The sequence below is a fragment of the Cervus elaphus genome, chromosome 20 (genome assembly GCF_910594005.1).
Source record: "Cervus elaphus chromosome 20, mCerEla1.1, whole genome shotgun sequence".
Taxonomy (NCBI): domain Eukaryota; kingdom Metazoa; phylum Chordata; class Mammalia; order Artiodactyla; family Cervidae; genus Cervus; species Cervus elaphus.
This window is the reverse complement of record NC_057834.1, coordinates 138,866,334-138,882,173: the sequence shown is the minus strand read 5'-3', so window position 1 is coordinate 138,882,173 and position 15,840 is coordinate 138,866,334. Positions and strand designations below refer to the sequence as shown.

The following is a 15,840-nucleotide window of genomic DNA, read 5'->3' as shown; positions in this document are numbered from 1 at the left end:
GGCCCTGTGCTGGGGGACACGGGGCAAAGAGCTGGTGGGAGGCAGGGAGAGGCAGCAGGTCAAGGCCACAAGGTCATACTCTCTTGGAGAACAGGATCCCTTCAGTGCCTCACTGCCCACTGACCAAGGGACCACCAGCTGCCCAGCTCTGCTTTCAGATGAGCTCAGATTGGCCTGAACTGGCAAACATTCCTCTGATTCACATCTTCATATACTTGCTTGGAGCCCTCCCTCCATGGAAAACTGAGTGTTGCTGAGGATCTGAGGGGGCATCACAGGTGTCTTTCTGAGCTGAGAGCCTTTGGTGTAAAACAGCAATGCAGCCCTGTTTCATTCCTTTCAAGGAAATATTGCTTCACCTCAAGGATGCTCCTAAGCTGTTGCATTTACACATCTTGCTCAAGTATGTAATTTTGTGTTTTCTGCACCTTATTTGACTGATTCATTAATTTCAGAAGTATTATTAAGCACTTTCTGTTCCAGGACTGACCTAGTAACTGTTCCACTGCTACTTAAGCTGGCAGCAGAGCAGGGACCAGTCCTCACCAGGCTAATTCATGTGCTTTCTGTCTCTCTCCCCTGTGGATGGATATTCAGCTCCAACTCAGCATCTTTTTTCTTTTTTTGAGCCTGGACCAGTTCTCTGCATCATTGAGGACCTCAGGGTGCTTCTTGCCAATGTCCAGATGTTGGACAATTCATAGAAAGGGGACAGCCCAACTATGGTCTGAGAAGCAGTGGGACAGGGTCTGTGACACATTCAGGACTTGAGCATGTCCTCCCCGTCCTTACTTCCATTCCCCTGGCTCCTCTACACACCCTGTGTAGTGATTGTTTGGAGCCATGGGAGCCTCCAACATGGTCACATCTGCTCAGCGTCTGGGTCCTCCTGCTGGGTGCTGCTTCCTGTCCCTGTCACAGCCCAGACCTCCATTATCTGTCCTGAGCAGGGCTGACCACCACCATCCCATAGGACATGGGGACCCACTGTGTGATGGCCAGAGAATGGTCAGAGGAGATTTAGTCTAAAGAGGTAGGAGTGGGGAAGGAAGGTGGGCACAGGGCAACTGTGCCTCCCAGGGAGGGGAAGAGGATCAGTGAGAGGGTGGAGGCTGATTTCAGAGATTCCACATTTTCTAGGGATCAGAGCTGTAGCATCGAGGATCTGGCTTTCTTTGCAGGGAGAGAGCTCCATGCAGGTGGGGATATGCAGGCAGAGGTTGGATGGTCAGTGACGGGGGAAGAAGGGATGATCCTCACATTTCAGAGATTCCACATTTTCTAGGGATCAGAGCTGTAGCATCGAGGATCTGGCTTTCTTTGCAGGGAGAGAGCTCCATGCAGGTGGGGATATGCAGGCAGAGGTTGGATGGTCAGTGACGGGGGAAGAAGGGATGATCCTCACATTCCCTCTCGTCCTGAAGTTCTCTTGGAAGGTGGTCTGTGAGAGCCATGGCATTCTAACAATAGAGGGTGTGGTGAAAGAGTGCGTGGTCCAGCATTCCTCTCCTGGGCTACTTGACCCCACCCTCACATGGCAGCAGAGGGGATGCTGGTAGACCCCCTCAAATTCAGGGTTGGACCTGGTGCTCAGGATGGAGTTGAGGGTCTGCCCCACACACCTTAGCCACGCACCTGACCAGGTCCTGGGCCCACACACTCACACCTGGGGGGGCATGTCCTTGCCCTCCACTCTGCCCACCCACGTGCTCACCCACATAATGATGTCAAACGTGACCAGAGGGACCATCTCCCACCCACCACCCTGTTGGGCCACTTTGCTTCTGTGTCCACTGGGGTTTCTGGCTTCATATTTGAGACCGTTTCCCAGAACCATGTGTTCATCTCATGGGCCCTTGGGTCATCACAACAGTGACCCTAGGATGCCTGGGGGAGTACATGAGAAGCAACTGGCATTTTCATCTGGGAAGCCAAGCTCCCGGGTTTATTTTTGAAAAAACAAACTCACATTCCTTTGGCTTTTGAGATGACCCAAGTGGGGCTGTGGTGGTGGGTTCAGTAAACCTGCCTTTGAGTTGAGCCTGAGAAGTACTTTCCCAGGCAAAGCAGAAGAATCCATGCCGTCTATGAGTGTCTATTTGTAGTGGCTGTGTCCTGAGCCCTTTCCTTCCGAACTCTTGTTACTCGTGTGGTCTAAGCTCTTGCAGCATCAGCTTGGGAAGCCAAGAGCTCATCAGAAATGCAGAAGCTTGGGCACCAAAGTAAAATCTACATTTACTATAGAACCCCTGATTATTTCTCCTCTCATTAAGCTCAGACCTGCTGCCCTAACTGACCCTGCCCAGGGCAGTGGGGCGTGGGGGACCATGTTGCCCAGAACCCAGGCTCCCAGGACTCACCTGTCAGTGATGCTGGCCACGCCCTGCTGAGTGATGACCGCACCGCTCCTGTGATGCCGGGAGGGGCACGGCTCACCTAGGACCCTGTGCTCCCGGGGCGGACAGGACTCCCGACCCAGGACTGTGCTGGTGATAATGATGTGGTGTTGAGGGCCCCCTCCCTCGTCCACCTCTGCCCTCCTGTGCAGGGAAGTGAGAGTGGGGAGGGGGCAGAGGAGGGCGGCAGGCTCTGGCTGCAGGAACTCCTGGGTCTTGATGGAAGCAGAGGAGGGCACGGACTCAGTTCACCTGCCCTTCCACACTCTCCATCAGCTGGGAAGCATGTCAAGCTGCCTGCACCTTGGGGACAGTCTACTGGGAAGATCTCTCCACTGGCACAGCAGGTCTTGGGGCCTCGAACGGCCAATTAGGTTAAGTTGTTTGTGCTTTGGTCTCTAAAGTGCCCTGGGACTTCCGCTTCTACTGTATTCCCTGTGGCCACCCTTTTTCTGACCCCTCTCACTGCAGGGCTGGGAACCAAACCCAGAAATTCCTTTGAACCCCAGAGCAATGAAGAGGAGGTAAGCACTGAGTCTGACAGCAGACCCCATGGCCTTCCCTCAGGGGCAAGAGGTGTGAATCCCTGGGCCCAGAGCCCCTCCTCCTAACCAAGCCCTCCTGCTACATTCCCACCATGTTGGTTGAGAAAAAGTGACCTGGTGTGAGAGAGTCCTGCCTTGAGGAACTGGGTCCCTCCCTTCTATGATGGTTCTCTCCCTCAAGCCCCATGATCTTGTGCAAATCACTCTGTCCTTATCATATGTATCAGTTAATTTAACAGCATCCTTTTTTACATTTTTTTAAATTTAAAATTATCTATTTAAAAAATTCAAAATGAACATCTGCTTGCAGAAATCCAAGCAATGAAGACATGGCAAAGGAAAAAGAGAAACTTTAACCCACATAAAACCTCAGTCCTATTTAGAACAAGGTGGATTCCCTACAGATGTGTGCATGCTGGTGGGTTTTATTTTATTGGTTTTAACTTTTCTAAAATATGGATCATGACATTCATTAATTCTACAGGTGATCTTTTCACTAACTCCATGAATATCTAAGTCAGTTTTTTGCGTTTAATGGGTATATTAACTAAATTTATTTATCCATCATATTAGTGGACCATGAGACTATTTTTTCTATTATAAACAATATGGCAAAGAATGCTCACTCTGTTCTCCTGGTCACGTTGCTGGGGACCGGCAGCTGATCTTTATGCCAATTCTCTATTGCTCTCCAAGACCTGGTACAATTTCCGCCTCTGGCATCAGCACATGAAGAATGCACATGGGTCTCCCCTCACTAGTACTTAACATCTTTCATCTTCTTAATATTTGTGCATCTCACATGGTGCGGTGACTAGTTGCACCAATTTGACTGGGCCAGGGGATGTCCATATATTTGGCCAAACGTGATTCTAGGTATTTGGGTGAGGGTGTTTTTGGATGGGTTTTAAATTGGTACACAGGGCAAAGCAGATTGCACTCCCTAATGTAGGGGGGCCTCGTCCAATCAGTTGAAGGCTTGAATAGCAGAAGACCTTGACCAACCTCTAAATAAGAAGGAATTCTGTCTGCCTGACTGCCTTTTACGCTGGGACATTAGGGTTTTCCTGTTCTGGTACTCGAAACTAAAAACAGCAGCTTTTCCTGAATCTTGAGCCTGCCAGCCACAGATCTGGGGGCCTGTTGGCATCCATAATAGTATGGGGGTGATTCCTTATAGTGATTCTCTTTCTATATATATCTGTGTTGTTGTTTATTTGTTGGTCGTATCTGACTCTTTGCGACCCCATGGACTGTAGCCTGCCAGGCTCTTCTGTCCATGGGATTTCCCAGGCAAGACTACTGCAGTGGGTTGCCGTTTCTTTCTCCAGGGCATCATCCCAACCCAGGGATTGAACCCATGTCTCCTGCATTGACTGGTGGGTTCTTTACCACTGAGCCACCAGGGAAGCCCTATACATGTCTGTACATGTCCTATAGGCTCTGGGTTTCTGGGGAACCCTGACTGATCCACTAAAACTAGTATCTACTTTTGACGAGCACAACTGTTAGTGTGGACAAACATCTTTCCATACAGCTGTTGGCCGTTCGTATTTCTAATTCTGTTATTTCCTCCTTTACAAGCACATTACAGTAACGCAGTCCTGCCTGGGAGCTGTGATCCAAATTAGACAAGCAGGGGAGGCTGAGCCTGGACTTGCCCCTTCTTTGCAGACCACAGCCCCAGGAACACTGGCCTGATAGCCCATATCACTGGGCTTACTGACTCACATACTTGCTGTTCCAATGTGAGACAGAGCTCTTCCCACTTACTTCAGTCTTTGGCCTTAAAAATCCTTCCTAACCTCATCCTAGACCAAACTCTGGTCCCCTTCCCTGCTGGGAGGAAAACTTCCCACACAACAGTCAGTCTTTGCTCTCTCAGTCTCTACTTCTTGTTTTATAAAAATTTTTCATTTTTTTCCATGGATTCTGAGCTCTTTACATATTCAGTTCAGTTCAGTTCAGTCACTCAGCCATGTCCGACTCTTTGTGGCCCCATAGACTGCAGCACATCAGGCTTCCCTGTCCATCACCAACTCCCAGAGTTTACTCAAACTCATGTCCATTGAATCAGTGATGCCAGCCAACCATCTTACAGACTCTGAATATCTTACATTTGTTCAGTGTGCTGCTGGCTTTTGAGTGGTCTCCTTGGCTCTCGTATGACTTTCTCCAGGGATACTCCCATCTCCCCTCAGCCTCTTCCTGAGGAAATTGGAGTTTCCTGCGATTCATGGGGTCGCAAAGAGTTGGACATGGCAGAGCGACTGAACTGAACTGAACTGAACTGAAGGGTCGACTAGCCTCTTGACTACACATCAAACTCACAAGTACACTCTCAATGAAAACTCCCTCTTCATGTTCTTCTCATAAACTTGGAGTTTTTACTTTTTTCAACAATCACATTGTTAATACATCCAGAATCTATATTGGTGTGTTCTGTGAAGCTGATACTAATTTTTTCCCAAGCAGAAAAACTTTACTGAATACTTTGACCTTTCCATAGCTACTGAAATCATTGTGATTTTACTGTTATTTCTTCAAAATATATAAAACTATCTCTGTTCTCCACATTCTCACTGACAACTAATGTTACAAAACTTATAATTTTTTTAATTTGATAGGTAAAAAATCATTATTATTTTGATTCACATTTTAAGATTTTAAGTGAAGTTAAACACCATCATATGTGTTGGTCATCTCTGTTTCTTATTAATACACCTGAAAGGGAAAATTTTAAAAATACAATATTGTATCTTAAGTAGCATTATTATTTAATTCATATTAATAAGAAAATCTTGCATTTTAAAAAAATTTATTGAAATATAATTGATTTATAATGCTGTGTTAGGTTCAGGTTACAGTAAAGCGATGCAGATATATCTATATATATATATATATACACACACACACATATTCTTTTTTACATTTTCTTCTGTTATAGGTTATTACAAGGTATTTCCAGGAGAAATATCAATAATCTCAGATATGCAGATGTCACCACGCTTATGGTAGAAAGTGAAGAGGAACTAAAGAGTCTCTTGATGAACATGAAAGAGTGAAAAGATGACTTAAAGCTCAACATTCAGAAAACTAAGATCATGGCATCTGGTCCCATCACTTCATGGCAAATAGATGGGAAAACAATGGAAACAGTGACAGACTTTAGTTTTGGGGGCTTCAAAATCACTGCAGATGGTGACTGCAGCCATGAAATTCAAAGACACTTGCTCCTTGGAAGAAAAGCTATGACCAACCTAGACAGTGTATTAAAAAGCAGAGACATTACTTTGCTGACAAAGGTCCATCTAGTCAAACCTATGGTTTTTCAAGTAATCATGTATGGATGTGAGAGTTGGACTATAAAGAAAGCTGAGTGCAGAAGAATTGATGCTTTTGAACTGTGGTGTTAGAGAAGACTCTTGAGAATACCTTGGACTGCAAGGAGATCCAACCAGTCCATCCTAAAGGAGATCAGTCCTGGGTGTTCATTGGAAGGACTGATGCTGAAGCTGAAACTACAATACTTTGGCCACTTGATGCGAAGAGCTGACTCATTTGAAAAGACCCTGATGCTGGGAAAGATTGAGGGCAGGAGGAGAAGGGGATGACATAGGATGAGATGGTTGGATGACATCACCGACTCAATGGACATGAGTTTGAGTAAACTCCGGGAGTTGGTGATGGACAGGGAGGCCTGGCGTGTTGCAGTCCTTGGGTTCGCAAAGAGTCGGATACAACTGAGCTACTGAAGTGAACTGAACAGGGTATTAAGTATAGTTCTCTGTGCCATACAGTAGGTCCTTGTTGATTACTTATTTTATATATAGTAGTGTATATATTTTAATCCCAAACTTATTTATCTTTCTTCCCCACTCTCTTTTGGTAACCATAAGTTTGTTTTCTATGTCTGTGAGTCTATTTCTGTTTTTTAAATAAGTTCCTTAGTATCCACTTTTTAGATCCCACATATAAGTGATATCATAAAATACTTGGTTTTCTCTATCGCCTTACTCCACTCACTATGACCATCTCTAGGTCCATCCAAGTTGCTGCAATGGCATTATTTCATTCTTTTTTTGTGGTGTGTTAGTCCCTCAGTTGTGTCCAACTCTTTGTGACCCCATGGACTGTATAGCCCGCCAGGCTCCTCTGTCCATGGAACTCTACAGGCAAGAATATTGGAGTGGGTTGCCATTCCCTTCTGCAGGGGATCTTTCAGACCCAGGGATCAAAACTGGGTCTCTCGCACTGCAGGCAAATTCTTCGCCAGCTGAGTAACATTCCATTGTATATATGTACCACGTCTTCTTTATCCACTCATCTGTCAGTAGGTGCTTCCTAGCTATTGTGAATAGTTGCTGCTATGAACATTATGGGGCATGCATCTTTTCAAATTATGTTTTTCTCTGATATATGCCCAGAAGTGGAATTGTAGGGTCATAAGTTTATAATGAGGAAAATTTTACTACATTTTTTATTGATCATTAAGTTTTTCATCATAATAGCTTTTCTTAGTGTCCCACCATGATTTATTTCATAAGCTCTCTCTTTTTTCTCTATGGATTGCCTTTCTTTTCAGAGTAAACACCTAAAAGGAGATGAAGGTGAGTGAATGTCATATCAAGGCTGTAACTGCTTCCCTCTCCAGCCAACTATTGCTGGTTTGTGTTACTAGATCTTCCGACTTTCAAATGAAATGGAAGTTCAGATTTCATATGTGCTCTCCCATTATTTTTATTGTTGGAAACCAACATGAAATGGAATTTTAAAAGACATCTGCAACTCACCTATATCAAAGAGAAAAATACCATGTACATACAGATGATCTTGCTAAGCATGTTTAGGGCTAAAAAAACACAAAACTAGAATATCAGCTTTCATAACATGGGAACTGAAACTGTTTACAAAACAAGAAGACTTTACAGAACCAAAAAAGAAATTTCTGGCATAAGAGAAAGTCTTGAGGCCTTCGTTATAAGTATAGAGAAAAAAAGAAAAAAGGCATTAAAGAGAAGTTAATAAGTATAAAGGACAGATATGTAAAATTCAATATAAAATTAACTAACTTTGATAGAGAAAAACCAACAGTGGAAGGGAAAATAATTTCAAAAACAGAATAGGAGAGAGTCTTAGAGCATTAAAGAAGGAATCCCATTGGCAATGTGTTTTTTGGGAGGGAGGTGTTGCAGAACAATGAACTCCAAGACACATCCTGACTAATCATCGTGATGTGGATGAGGAAGGGGAGGAGGATGGGAAATTTTAAATACACGAGAAGAAGAGCACATGGTGTAATGAGCCCCAATTACTCATCGCCCCGCTTTAACAGCCATCAGCTCTTGGCCAGTCTTGTCCAGCCCTTGGCCTACTCCCATAGTGCCTGTATTATTTTGAAGTAAGTATTAGACAAGTAGGGTTTCATTTATAAGTATTTTAGCATGCATCTCTAAAAGAAAAGAATATCCACAATATATAAAGAAATAAAATTCTTTAATATCATCAAATATCAGCCTCTGCTTGAACGTCTATCTCATAAATGTAATAAATGCTTCTAAATGGCATTTATTTTAGTTGGTATCGAAAAAGATGCACGCTGTGATTGGCTCAATGTCTCTAAGTCCCACCTAAGAGGGCGGGCTTCCTCTCTGTGTCTCTGCCTCAGTTCCTCCCCCATCCTCCTTCTCCCCAACTTCTCCAGTCCCTCCCCCTTCCCCTCCTCTCCACTCTCCTTCTCATCCTCCTCCTCCCCTTCTCCCCCTCTCCCTCCCCCCTTGACCTCTTCTTCATCCTCCTCCTCCTCTTTCTTTTTCTATGACTTCATCTAGACTAACTGTGGCACAGCCTGCCTTTCAGGTTCCCATTTCTACAAAATTGCTCCCGTCAGTAAACCATTCAGCCTCAAGAGATTCATCTATCAGCCATGAATGGAAAGGTAAAGACCTCAAAGTGTGTCTTGTTATGTAGAGTTGAGGGAGAGAACGTAGCCTGTTTTTATGACTCCTACCTATCCCACTTATATGACTGCTGTGTTGTGCCAGTCACCAGTCTTGCCCAACTCTGTGTGATCCCATGAATTGTCTCCTCTGTCCATGGAACTCTCCAGGCAAGAATACTGGAGTGGGCTGCCATTCCCTTCTCCAGGGGATCTTCCTGAGCCAGGGGTCAAACCCAGGTCTCCTGCATTGCAAGCAGACTCTTTACCATCTGAGCCAGCAGGAGAGTCATGACTCTACTGACTATATTACCCTAGCTTCAAGATTAGGGTCTTCGTCATCATGAACCATTAATTATCTGATGGCAAAGAAAATGAATTATCCATTTTGCCTCTCACAGTTGAAATGGGTGACCCATGATTTGCTTCCAGGAAGGGTTGAATGAAATGCTGGATGAAAGAATGAATTAGATGAATAAAGAATGAATTCCTTAAACCAAACCTAGTGCCTCCCCTCAAGTCCTCTTGCCCTCCCCTCAGGACACTGGGTCTCTCTGTCCACCCTGCTTCACGTGGCTGTATGTCTCTGCCCCAGTCTCCGCAGGGCTTCCTTCACGTCCTTGTTTCTCAGACTGTAGATGAGGGGGTTGAGCATCGGGATGACCAGGGTGTAGAAGACAGAGACCACCTTGCCCTGCTCCATGGACTCCACAGCTCCCGGCTGGGCATACATGACAAAAAGTGTTCCATAAAAGAGGGACACGGCTGTCATGTGGGAGCCGCAGGTGGAGAAGAGCTTGTGTCTCCCTCCTCCTGACCGCATCCTCAGGATGGTTCCTGTGATATAGCCATAGGAGATGAGGACCACGAGTATGGTGCCCACAATGATGAGGCCAGAGATGGCAAACATGACCAGCTCATTGATGGTAATGTCAGCACAGGCAAGCTTGAGCAGAGGCGGCACATCACAGAAGAAGTGGTCGATGCGGTTGGAGCTGCAGAACGGGAGGCTGAATGTGAAGCTGGTCTGTAGGATGGAGTTGAGGCAGCCCCCGCAGTAGGAGCCCAGCACCAGGCGGGCACAGACCAAGGGGCGCATGGAGATGGGGTAGCGCAGGGGGCTGCAGATGGCCACGAAGCGGTCATAGGCCATCACTGCCAAGAGGAATCCCTCAGTGGTGACCAGCAGGGAGAAGAAGAAGAACTGGGTAGCACATCCCTCAAAGGTGATGACCTTGGAGGAGGACAGGAAGTTGACCAGGGCTTTGGGATAGATGACAGATGAGTAGCACAAATCTAGGAAGGAGAGGTTCTTGAGGAAGAAGTACATTGGGGAGTGCAGACGGGCATCCAGGGTGATGAGCATGATCATGGTGAGGTTCCCCAGGATGGCCACCACGTACAGGGCCAGGAACAGAGCAAAGAGCAGGGCCTGGGTCTGTGGGCCACCTGCAAATCCATCCAACATGAAATCCTGCAGAGGCATCACTGAGAGGTTTCCATTCCCATAGGGTGACATGGCCCTGAGCTGGGTGACACGGGGCAGAGAGCTGGTGGGAGGCAGGGAGAGGGAGCAGGTCAAGGCCACAAGGTCATACTCTCTTGGAGAACAGGATCCCTTCAGTGCCTCACTGCCCACTGAGCAAGGGACCACCAGCTGCCCAGTTCTGCTTCCAGATGAGCGCAGACTGACCTGGAAAGGAACATTTCCTCCAGTTCACTAGTTCATAAGTATGCAAGTTCATTCTCTCTGTCAGAGACTCTGAGCTGCTGTCATTGTGGGGTGGGGGCATGTCAGGATCTTTGCAGAGTTCATGACCTTCAGTGTGAGGAGTGTTACAGCCCCTGTGCCTTCTCTCAATACATGCTTTCCACCCCCAAGGGGATGCTCCTGAGTTGTGTCATTACCTCTCCTCCCACAATGATCTAATCGTGCACTTTCTTTCCTTGTTAACCCATTCGCAAATTTTGGAAATGTTTACCGAGTGCTTCCTGCCCAAGTGGAAGGCCAAGTTGGAAGGAGAGCAGGAACTAGCAATGATCGGGCGAATTTTTGTCATTTTGTCTTGCAGACCCTGAGCCCTATCTCAGCATAAGTGTCTGGAACCTGGACTACACTATCATTCTGTCCCCAGAGCACTGTGCATCATTGAGGATCTCGGGGGACCTCTAGTGTTGGACAAATTTGGAAAGGAAATAACCCAGCTCCACAGTCTGAGAAGCAGCAGGACAGGGACTGTGACACATTCAGGAGATGGGCGTGTCTTCTCCTGTCATTACTTCCATGCCCCTGGCTCTTCTGCAACACCCCGTGGGGTGACTGCTTGGAGCAGTGGGAGCCTCCAACACAGTCACATCTGCTCAGCGTCTGGGTCCTCCTGCTGGGTGCTGCTTCCTGTCCCTGTCATGGCCCAGACCTCCCTTCTCTGCCCTGGGCAGGGCTGACCACCACACTCTGATGGCACATGGAGGCCCCCTCTGTGATGGCCAGAGAAATTATCAGGGGAGATGCAGCCTGAAGAGGGAGGAGTGGTGAAGGATGGAGAGCCTGGAGCTGGAGCGTCTCCCACAGTGTAGATGAGGATTAGTAAGAAAGTGTATTTCAGAGCGGAGCCCATGTGGTCTAGAGGTCAGATCTATAGTGTCACAAGCTGGCTTACTTTGGAAGGAGAGGGGATGTGCAAGCAGAAGCTGGGTGGTCAGTGGTTCCTCTGGAGAAGTGGTGACCCGCACGTTCTTTCTCAGGAACTTCCGTTGAAGTTTTCTTAGAAGGTGCCCTGAAAAATTCTATACTTTCGAACAAAGGAGTGGTTGATGACTATGGAGCTTGTCCAGCTTTCCTCTCCTGGGCTATTTGACCCCAACCCTCACATGACAACAAAGGAGGACAGTCTGACCTGGATGCCCAGGCAGATCCCCCCCAAATTCAGGGCTGGAGCTGGTGTTCAGGGTGGAGCTGAGGGTCCGCCCTACACACATCGGCTGCACACCCTGGTATCCAGCTAGGTCCTATGCCCCTATGCTCACAACTGAGGTAGCCATGACCTAGCTGTCCACCTCTGCTCACCCAGGTCCTCGCAAAGATAATCCTGTCAAATGTGACCAGGGTGACCGTCTTCCCCAATCTCAGGTTGGCTGGCCTCGCTCTTACGTCCTTGGGATTCCTAGCTTCATGTTTGTGACTGTTTTCCAGGACAATTTGTCCACATCAGGGGCTTTGGGTCATCACAACAGTGACCCCTAGGGTGCCTGAGGATCCCCAGAGGAGTGACTGGCTTTTCTTCTAGGAAGCCAAGCTACCAGTTTTCTTTATAAAAAACAAATTCACACATTCCTTTGGCTTGTTGAGATGACCCAGTGAGGCTACTTCAGTGGCTTTAGTAAACCTGTGTGAATTGAGCCTGAGAAATTCTTGCCTAGTAAAGCAAAAAATTCAGTTGTTATCTGCAAGTCTCAATTTGTATTAACTATGGCTGAATCCTTCTTTGTAAAGCTGATCTCACATGTGGTCTGGGGACCTATAGCATCCAGCAGAGCCTGGAGCTTGTCAGAAAAGCAGAGCCTTGGGCACTGAATTAAACCCCACATTTAAAAGAGACCCACTGATTACGTCTATTCTCTTTAAAGTTCAGACCGGCTGCCCTCGATGACCCTGTGCGGCACAGCAGGGGTGGAGGGGGGCCGTGTTGATTAGGGTCCAGGCTCCCAGGACTCACCTGTCGGTGATGCTGACCCCACTGCTGAGTGATGACCGCAGTGCTCCTGTGATGTCACGGGGGTCGTGGCTCACCCAGGACCCTGTGCTCCTGGGGAGGACGGGACTCCTGCCCCAGGTCTGTGCTGGTGATAACGACGTGGAGCACCCTCCACCCTGTTCAGCTCTGGCCTCCTCTGCAGGGAAGTGAAGCGGGGAGGGGTTAGCGGAGGACTCCTGTGTGCCCAGTGAGGGTCTGTCCAGGGTCCATGATCTTGTGGTAGGAAGCTCCTGGGTCTTAGAACAAGTAAGGGCTGGGAGGATTCAGTTCGCTTGCTCCTTTAGATCCGGTCCTGTGTTTGGGTAGTATGTCCTGCAACCTGCACTTCAGGGTCTCTTTGCTGGGGCAGATGTATCTATCTGAGCTAGATGGGAATAGAGGCCTCAAATGGCCAATTAGGTGAGACTTGGGCTCTGAGTGCCCTGGGACTCCCAGCTCCCTGGGTGCCAGGAAGCTGCCCTCCAGTGGCCAATCTTGCTCTGATTCCCCTCAATTCAAGACAGAGGAGGCAAGGAGCCTGAAACCCCTCAGGAAGCGCTGGGGGCCAACAGGAGAGAAGGAAGAGAACTTAGAGGGACCCAGGGGCCCTCCTTGGAGAGGTGTCCTCCGGGCAGCAGGTGGGACCTGTTGGCCCATGCCCATCCCCCTCCTCTGCCCCACCCCCACTTGTTGTTTTGAGGAAAACCGATGAGTGAGGAATCTGTGCCCGTGCTCCCACCACGGCACTTTCTATGCATCTGTTATCATTAGATGCACAGAAATATTGTCCTGTCTTCAGTGCAGCCTGACACTCAATGAAGACTTAAATATATATGCTGAATCAGCTTAAACACATACACTAAATTATTGTAATCCTGGTGAGAAATCCAGAGTGAAATGAGAGTGTTAATAGTCCAGTCATGTCTGACTCTTTGTGACCCCATGGACTGTAGCTCACCAGGCTTCTCTGTTCATGGGATTGCCCAAGCAAGAATGCTAGGGTGGGTTGCCATTCCCTCCTCCCGGGGATCTTCCTGACCCAGGGATCAAACCTGAGTCTCCTGCATTGCAGGCAGATTCCTCACTGTCTGAAGGTGATATGTGATTATTAGAAAAATACAGAAAGTATGAAAGCAAAAAGCAGGAGACAGTCATATTAGGAACATCCTATGAAAAACAAGGCTGGTGAGGCTCAGTAATTATTTTGACAAAGTAGATGTCAGAAGAAAAAGTTTTTTTTTATAAAGAAGCCTTTCATAATTGTTTTACCCAACTGATACTGGGAAGTTTTTCAATTTTTATACAACTAAAAAAGGACTTATAAAAGTAAAGACTAAAAAATAAAAAATTAAAAGTAAAGGCTGACAGAATTTAAATTAATACATACATCCAAATAATTGGGATTGACACACGTACACTATTAATACTATGTATAAAATAGACAATTAATGAGAAGCTACTATATATCTCAGGGGACTGGACTCAATATACTGTGGTAGCCTGAATGGGAAGGAAATCCAAAGAGTGGAATATATGTGTATGTATAGCTGGTTCACTTTGCTGTTCAGTAGAAATTAATGAAACATTGTAAAACAACTGTACTCCAATGAAATTAATTTAAAAATGAAATATATACATCCAAATAATAGTGTATATTTTGTCATTCATCTCCCAGTAATTGATAAAACAAGGGGAAAATTAGAATAATATGTTGGATCTAAAATATTAACTAATTGAACCTCCTCAGCACAAACAGTCAAAAACACTCAGCAACTGCACAATATAAATTCCCTTGAGACACACAGAATATCACTGTAATAAGGGGAAAAGTGTCTCCCTCCAAAAAAAATAATGTCTACCCAGAAAACCAGAGTATGATCTTATTTCCAAACGAATTGGCTAGCATGAGGCCATGCTGGATGAGGTAGGCCCTAAGACCAATGCCTGGGGTCTTTAAAGGAAGAGGAAACGATATGGAGACACAAAGACACAAGGACAAAGGGCATGTAAAGACTGGACGAGATTGCAAGGATGCAGCAACAGGGGAAGGAAGGCCAAAAACGCCAGGAGCCCCCAGGAAGAAGCAAGGAAGAATGTTTGTCGAGAGTTTTCAAGGGCAGTGGTCTCTGCTGACAACTTGATTTTGAACGTCGACCCAAGAGAGAGTAAACTCCTTTTGCTATAAGTCACCAAATTTGTGTTAGTTAGCCATGGTGGCCCTGGTGACTGAAGCAGGAGGGTGGTGAGGGAGTTTGCTTTCACCCGGCAAAGTCAGCAATACGCTTTCACTGTTTTATCTTGTTCTCCAGCTCTATGTCAAAATGCACTCTGCAGGATCTTCAGCATCTTTCCCAGTTCTTCCATATTCTAGTTCAGTTATTTCAGTTGTTTTAAACATGATAACGTACAGCAATTTACTTGTGGAATCTTCTTAGTAGAGACACTTTAAGTTGTTTCTTTTTTTATATTCCTTATTCAATAATGAATATTATGCAGTGGACATTTTCCCCTCTTAAGTGGATATCTAGATGTGTATTCCTGAGTAGAAAGGCATGTTTTTTTTTCAAGCTCATTCATTTTCATCTTAATCTTACTTTATTAAGGTTCATTTCCTTCCATCTTTCTTCATTTTTGCCATTCAATCACTCTACTCAACTCTAAAACTTTCCATTTTAAGAAGTCTTGGTTCCATGGGAGAGAAGTGATCTATAAGCTGCTCCAGTGACCACAGTGTTGGGTAACTGTGGGCACGGAGGATTAATCCGTTCAGTCAGTTCAGTCCCTCAGTCGTGTCCGACTCTTTGCAGCCCCATGGACTGCAGCACGCCAGGCCCCCCTGTCCATCACCAACTCCCGGAGTCTACTCAAACTCATGCCCATCGAGTCGGTGATGCCATCCAGTCATCTCATCCCCTGTCATCCCCTTCTCCTCCTGCCTTCAATCTTTCCCAGCATCAGGGTCTTTTCCAATGAGTCAGCTCTTTGCATCAGACAGCCAAGGTATTGGCGTTTCAGCTTCAGCATCAGTCCTTCCAATGAATAGTCAGGACTGATTTCCTTTAGGATGGACTGGTTGGATCTCCTTGCAGTCCAAGGAACTCTCAAGAGTCTTCTCCAACACCACAGTTCAAAAGCATCAATTCTTCGGCACTCAGCTTTCTTCACAGTCCAACTCTCACATCCATACAGGACTACTGGAAAAACCATAACCTTGACTAGATGGACCT

The 15,840-nt window shown here is 46.4% G+C and overlaps 1 protein-coding gene across 1 annotated transcript; it reads right to left on the bottom strand.

Annotated features, from left to right (window-relative positions):
* Positions 1-9,447: 9,447 nt before the first annotated feature.
* On the bottom strand, positions 9,448-10,398 carry LOC122677711 (olfactory receptor 12-like). Its single transcript, XM_043877918.1, has one exon. It carries the CDS (start codon positions 10,396-10,398, stop codon positions 9,448-9,450), a length of 951 nt encoding a protein of 316 aa, XP_043733853.1.
* Between the last annotated feature and the right edge of the window lie 5,442 nt (positions 10,399-15,840).

What these genes read in the sequence shown, in the direction of transcription:
- LOC122677711 (XM_043877918.1), bottom strand. Translation starts at nt 10,398, where the DNA reads ATGTCACCCTATGGGAATGGAAACCTCTCAGTGATGCCTCTGCAGGAT.